Source organism: Atta colombica, unplaced genomic scaffold (assembly GCF_001594045.1).
Source record: "Atta colombica isolate Treedump-2 unplaced genomic scaffold, Acol1.0 scaffold100, whole genome shotgun sequence".
NCBI classification, from domain to species: domain Eukaryota; kingdom Metazoa; phylum Arthropoda; class Insecta; order Hymenoptera; family Formicidae; genus Atta; species Atta colombica.
Window position 1 is genome coordinate 3,246,590 of NW_017259185.1, and position 7,656 is coordinate 3,254,245.

At 32.3% G+C, this 7,656-nt stretch overlaps 1 protein-coding gene across 1 annotated transcript in view; it reads left to right on the forward strand.

Annotated features, from left to right (window-relative positions):
- LOC108685195 overlaps nt 1-7,656 on the forward strand; it is a 138,311-nt gene that overhangs the window by 57,222 nt on the left and 73,433 nt on the right. Inside the window, exon 3 of the mRNA XM_018189889.1 lies at nt 6,681-6,871. Coding sequence (XP_018045378.1) covers nt 6,681-6,871 — 191 coding nt within the window. The remainder of the gene's footprint in view (nt 1-6,680; nt 6,872-7,656) is intronic.

A 7,656-nucleotide genomic window follows, 5' to 3' on the forward strand; every position in this document is an offset into this window, starting at 1 on the left:
TACGTTCATATACATATATATATATATATATATATATATATATATATATGTGTATTTAATGTAATATATTTTATATTAAATGAAAATCGACTGATGAAATTAAACACATATAAATAAAAAATACCATATTTCGCGATCAAGGTAGTTCTTAATGTCTGATACTTATATTCTTGTGAATTTATACAATTTCCAATTCAAGCAAACATTGATTAAAAAAAGCAACATCGGAATAATGTGTATAAATTACAGTCCCGTTGCGATTGATCAACGGACATTGTGTTTCGCGTTTCCGGTCGATCGGACGAACGCATCTCGCGCATACACGCGGTAACGCATTAATTCTATTCTGTGTCATTGCGACGATATAACGCGTCGCAAGTCGCTTTTCCCTTCAATTTATCGGACTATCTCATATTTATTGGTCGTGCAGCTATTTCCAATTTACACAGCCGTGGGTCCGTTGACTGTAGTCGCCTAACTGCGTAGCATCCACCACTAAGAAGTTCGACGTTATATCCGGTTTAATTGAATTGGGATTAAATTAACTTCCGGCTCTGTGATGGAAAACTTTAATGCGTTAATATCTTTGTTCGACATGATTCTCTTATCGTTACTGATTCTTATTTCTCATTATTCAATCGCGTCAATTTCCAAAGAAATGCAGATCGTCTCATTTATGAAAATCTTATAAATATAAAAAAAGGCATTATAAATTTCTTGTTTCAATATGAAACATTAATAGCATGCAAAATGAATCTTATTATTTCCATTATAATAATTTTATAGAAATTAATAAACGATTACTAATGTAAGTGAAATTTATGTTTCCAAAAAAGTTCTAATTAAAATATGAAAATATAAAATATGTGGTTAATTTTAAGATAAAATAATAATAAGGTGAAGTAATTAGAACAGCTTTATTCGCGGAACTAAATTTTTTCATAATGCAAAGTAAATTCTCTCCGTTAAATTAAGAGAATTTTCGCATTATTATGTAGCGAATAATTTCAAGAATTTTGCAATTATTACGTCGATTCTAAATATTTTATACCTTTATTTCAAAAGTGTATTTAATATTATATAATAGTCCAAACAGATTCTTGCTTTATACATTTCAATTATAGCAATAATTGTCGGTATTACTTGAAAATTTTCAAATCGTGCGTTGTTGCAGTCTGATAATAATTATATTGCAAATTAAACCGTGGATTAATTTACACAATCGAATAATAAGCAATTGAAACGAATAGGCGACAGAATCAGACAAGGCTACAATTTTTATTTTATCGCGACGTACGATGTTGTTCTGCTATGAATCTAATTTTGTAAACGGATTTTTAATTATGTGACGATCTTTTTTTATTCATTCATCTTGACAAGATTCTGATTTTGTCAGAATTCTGTACTGAAATATTATAATTTCATGTGCTAGCAAAACATGTTTATGAAACATTTTAGCTCGACGGTAAATAAAAAAAGAAATTGAGTTTTGAACGCATTTTAATCTAAAATTATGTTTTATTTAATTTTATAGTAAATCTAATATATTTAAAAACGCCATAAATTAAATTGGGAAAATTATAAAAGAGATCGCAAATCAGAAAAAAGTCGGTTTTAGATTCTTAAAAGAATTCGTTATTAAATTTTTAGAAAGTCAACAATTGTGAGATTTTCTCATAAAAAATAAATTAGTTGTTCCTTATTAGTTAACAAGTATTTTGAAGTTAACAAGTATTTTGAATTATCGCGTTGATTGCGGCGCGGTGCATCTTCGCGTTATGTGTCTACTTATGCAAGGTATGCCGAGCACGTTTTACTAATTGCTCGGTTTCGATATCACATACCTCGTGTTGGCGTTATCTATTAGTGAGCGTTATTGCTTTTGCGAATATCCTCTCATTCGAAATGCAATGTACATATTGTGATGCCGAAGCGCAGCGTACTTAGTACGCAATAAAATTTGATCGCGATATATCGTTGATGATTGAAATCGATGAATGCGGAGAAATTGATTAATTGATTAAATAAATCAGCAAAATTACGATATCGTGTTATTGTAGAACTGTACTGTTTATGAAATATTGCTCGTCGGCAGAAAAATTAAACTGAACTTCGAACTTTTATTTTAATTAAAAATTATGATTTATTTAATATCAATAAAAATTTAAAATATGCAATTAAATACGAACGATAAGTAAACTATGCATGTATCAGAAGCAGCATCTTAGAAAGAGATAAGTTATCCTTTGTACAAGAAAAGATTACAGTGGAGTACATTTCAGTGGATTAAAATTATTAGGTAGTAGAACTGGAAATTAAGATTCTTTGTATGTCATAAATATTTATAAAGTACATCACTATCTAGAAAAGGCAAAATGACAACTTGAAATATTTGTTGTAAATGAAGATTTATTTTTTAATTGACGATCTCACGAATGATTTTTTCTCTCGCTTTTTTAGACACTATTTATATGCTAATAAGCGATAAACATGCTAATATCATCCAAAAAAAACGTTCTACATCATGTGCCGTCAAATTATCTCAAATTAAATGTGCGAAGTCGTTTCATATAGTGGCCACGAAGGATATAAAGAATTATTAGACATTTATATTGTAGAGTTGAGTGCTTGCGTGCGCTTACTTTAAATCGCTCTCGTAATGGACCTGCGCAACCTAATTAGATAGTAATGACTTTATTAGACGCACCCGGAAAATTTACCTGCGCTCGTTATCCCTACTGGAGCAACGGCTAATGTAACCGGCAGATAATTGCAAAGTAAATTCCAAAGTGCGCTGCTGGTACATACAAGTATATGCAGGTATACATCGCATGTGCGCAAGGGATGCGCCTTTTGTTCCATAATTTTGACGGTTACCTGTAATCTTACGCGCTAATGAGAACGAAGATGCGTAATTTTCGTCTCTCAGGAGCTGCTTCGCGATGGAGCGCGAAAGGGCGAAAGGATAGCAGTCCTTTGTCTGCCCGCGAGAAGGCACGTGCTTGCATCAAAAACATGGTAGGTCCTCCTTTGTCATCTTTACTACGGCTGCAATTATCTCGGATTAATGCCAGTGCTCGTATTCATTCCTTCATACTCACTCTCTCTTCCTTTTATCCCCTCTCCTCTCTCTTTCTCTCTCTCTCTCTCTCTCTCTCTCTCTCTCTCTCTCTCTCTCATGTCCTTTCTTCTATCCCTCTATGATTTGATCATCGAAGCCGCTGCCGCTCCGTTCCAGTATTATAGTTTCGTGGTATTCGACGGCCATTGTGTCGTTCCGTTTCAGACAGCTTCTTGTATTCTAGGCAGAAGACTCATCCTTCGATCTCAGTAAAGTTAACGATGCCTGGAAATTCCGGCGATGCGCGAGATAATGATAACTATGCTATACCAATGGTCTAATATAAATTATGAAGTTAATCACTTGAATGTATTGTAAATTGGAACGTTTTTAGTAAATATAAAATATTTTTTCAAATAATAACTGCATTTTATATCGAAAAATGAAACAGAGATAGATATAAATATGAAGATAGAGGTTTTAGAGCAGATTTGTTCAAATTTTTATTCACGAATGAAATGTTTTTGTCTTTCCATCAAATCGGGGTTTAATTTCTCAAGATTTGTTCGCGTCGCATATTCCAGCATGCTCCTATGTGCTCTTTTTGTAGCTTCTACTCACTTCAATGTGCGTTAGAGTGAGTAAATGCTAGGGGACATTTAAATGAAAATATAATATAATAGAATAATATAATAGAAGCATTTTAGAGCATGTTTAGAACATGCGACGTGAACAAATCTTCAATTGAATGAAACAAAAGAAATAAAATTAGCTTCTTCGTTCATGAATTTGAACAGACATTCAAATAGAGATTCTAAATTAAAGATGAAAAAAGAGCTTAATTACAAATTTATTTTATGCGATATAAATAATGAAAAGTAATATGAAATTACAATGAGCATAGTTTTAAGAAGGTTTAAGAATCTGCGACAAATAAATCTGTGTCCAATAAAATGGGTCTTACGTACATAACGGATATAAAGTAGATAGAACGGAATACATAAAGAAAGGTAGGGAACCTTAATAAAGATGTACTATTATCTTCGTAATCGGATTGCAAAAGTTCTATCGTTTTCAAGAACTTAATGGGAGAATCCTGAGTGAGAAGAGAGAGAGAGAGAGAGAGAGAGAGAGAGAGAGAGAGAGAGAGAGAGAGAGAGAGAGAGAAGAAAGATCTCTACTTTGTTCGTTGTTTCATTTCATCAATTAACATCGTGGCCCGGTGAAGGTCGTTACAGGCAGCCTTGCCTTCCAGCGGAATTAATATCTGAGAATAATGCGATTACTGAGGCTTCACCGCCAAGTCTTGTCTTTTTGTCTCCCACTTCTTAATTCGAATAAAATGCATTTCTCTACACATCATAATCATTCGTTGATAATTAAGGTAAGGATAAAATCCGATTCTTTGAGATTACACGAATTTTTTAAATTTTATATTCTTTCGTTGGAATATTGAAAGATTTATGAGAAATGCATTCGATAGGAAAACATATTTTTCAAAATTCAATTATTACTATTTTAAAAGATTAAATAGTGATTTTTTAATATTAAATTATTTTGGTAATAGAAGTACTTTTTCTTTTACAGATAGAAAAGATAATTGTGTTTTTATAAATCGTGACCAATTATTTCATTAAATAAATTTCTCTCCCTTTTATCTTTTTTTTCTTCTGAAGATAATGAGGATATGTGAGACAATCTTGTAGAATTTCGAGATCTCTTTTGCTTTTCTGAATATATGTACAGAATATATATACAAAATACAGATGCAAGATAAACATGGTTAATTAATTATTCGTTACATAGTACGTTTACTGAAAAGATTGCTGTTGCGTGAGTAGTGATATATGAATACAGATTTGCAAGAAGAAAGGGATTTAAATGAAATCACTAAAGCAAACAAACGTACTGTTTTCTGGATTAGTTGCTTCGTATCTCTTTTTCCATTTAAATGAAAAGAGCGCATGAGAATTAGTGTAGGTAGATAATTACAGGAATATTTGCCGACTGCAGTTGGATTTATTAGTTCGCAGACGATTGATAGTTTAAGTCGCGTTTGATCGACCGTGGAGGACTAGTCAATTCGAAGTTTTCTGATTTCCATTTAGGCAACAATCGTCTACTGCAAATTCCGAGAAATTCTCGAACGGGAAAAGAAGAAGCTTTGATTGGGTCTGCCATCAGAAAGTTAAACGTTGCACGTTAATAACGAAAGTTACTTTCATTTGGAGGTTGTAATAAACTTGCGCGATTGAAGCTATTCTGTTCGCTGGATTTTATGAAAATTCCAATTTAATGACGCGTGTCCTCGTTGATAAAAGAGATCTCTCGCACATAATATTATGCACAGGATTATACAAAGGAAGATTAATAAAACGTATGCAAACAAGGGAACGTATAATTATGGAATATAGTATAGTTAATTTTCATAATTAATCTATTAATCACTCAAATTTTAAGTAGAATTAAAAAATCTTAAAGTTTATTTAAATTTAAATTTTAAGTTTAAATTTAAATCTAAATCTTATATTTCGAATCTTAACGTATCTAATCTTTTTGTTACTTTTGACAATATTATCATTGAATGTGAGCAATCTCTAAATTCTTGAATATTATATATTATTTTCTAGCAACAAGAACTGAAAAATGAAATTCACTTCGGTGCATTAATTAAATTCAAAAGCAGGCGTCGTCGGGACCACCGGCCTCCTCGTAAATCTCAAGAGTCGAGTTCAGTTCCGAAGTTTAATCCTTGAGTTCTGTTAACAATGTGAAAGTGCGCGCGCGATAAAGCTCAGGCTCGCAAAATTGCTTGAAAATTTCCCGAAACTAAATCCTTAGGTTTAACTAGACCGCCGAAAACAGCGAAAATCAAACGCTCACTCGTATCCAGGAGCTTCATTCTCGACTTCTCTTGAAATCGTAAATTCGATTCTTCACCTCGGTCCTAGTCTAGTGTCTTAAACTTACATCTTCATCGTGAAGATTCTTGCAGCTCACCATCATTCATTCTCAGAGTCTGTTTGTAATTCTGATAGTTTGATGTACTTTCTAATGGCAGAATGCACGACGTATTCTGAGGATTTACAAAATATATTATATTTAAACGTTAGCGAATTATAAATCAACACAAATTAACGAAAAACAAAATTTTTTTGAAAATATTACATAATAAAACAAATACAGTTTTTCACTTATAAATAAAAATTGTATAAACTGATTGTCAATAACAACACGATTTTATGAATATTATTAATTGTAAAATTTATTATATTATATAATTTAAATGTAAATATATCTGCAAGATATTAGCAAATGGATATTTTGATATTTTGCGATTGATATCTCAGATATAGCCAATGCAGCAAGTGCTATTGTTTTTAAATATTTTATATGAATGAAAAAATTTAGTACGCAAATTTAGACCAGATTTAATAAAAATTCATATACAGCAAAAAATGTAAAATTATGGAATATATTATATAGTAATCTCCAAAAAATGTCAAATTCAAAAAATTTGATATCATTAAATTTTAAGTTTTTAATACACTACATTTCCTTTTGGTTGAGAGCTCAAGATTTCGCTATTGCATAACCGCCATTCTCTCGTCTGTTGCAGGAGCTGGAGAGGAGTTACACCCTCTCAACCCCGGGGGGTAGCAGTCCCGTTTGTTGTCCGCCTTGCAGCCCGCCGCCCGCGCCGGCCGCATACATATCGAGCGCGCGCGCGTCCTCGCGTAGACTCGGCGCCGGAAGTGGTCTCGGCGGTCCCACATCCCCGGAGAGGGATCCCCTGGGAAGACTGTTAAGGTGAGTCACTCGTTCAATGATCTTGCCATCCGCAGCTCTCTCGCTACGCGAGACGGAATCCTTATTTCTCCGGGGCGAAATCATCGTTCCTGGTCCAAGAGAGAGTCTAATTCCATTAGACATGTTTTTGCCTGCCAACATGCTTACGTTCTCATTGTTCCGAGATGATACTCTCGGAGGTGATTTCATTCGGTACAAACAAAACTATATTGTAGATACTGAAAGCGGTACAACGAGAAACTTTTTGTTAAAATGCTGTACGTTTTAATTACTCTCAATTCCAATTCAAAATTTAATTTTGGCTTATTTCGCTTTTCTCTTTCCTATAGTAATGTTATAACGGTAGATAATTAATTTAAACGTTACAGATATTTGTAGCTCACTATATAATATTTTTCGAGAATTATATAAATGTTAATGAATCCGTGTAATTATTTATTTATATAATAAAGAATTAACACATAATTCGTAATAGAATTCGAGATAGAATTTTATTTTATACATTAAAAAACGCATTAAAATACGCACAGGGTATAAATAACCTGTGATTGGTCAATTGTATCTGGTGTAATAAACATTGAAAATCTATAAGCGCTTTAAATAAAGTCCAATCGGATAAACAAACAAGTTTTATCCATATTTAAATAACATAAATTACAACTTTACATACCTATTATAATTTGATATATAAAATTATAAATAGAATCTGTTTCAAATTCTGTCGTGAATTGACTGTGTAAACTGGATTTTAAAAGCAATGTTATATGTTTTATATATATATATAT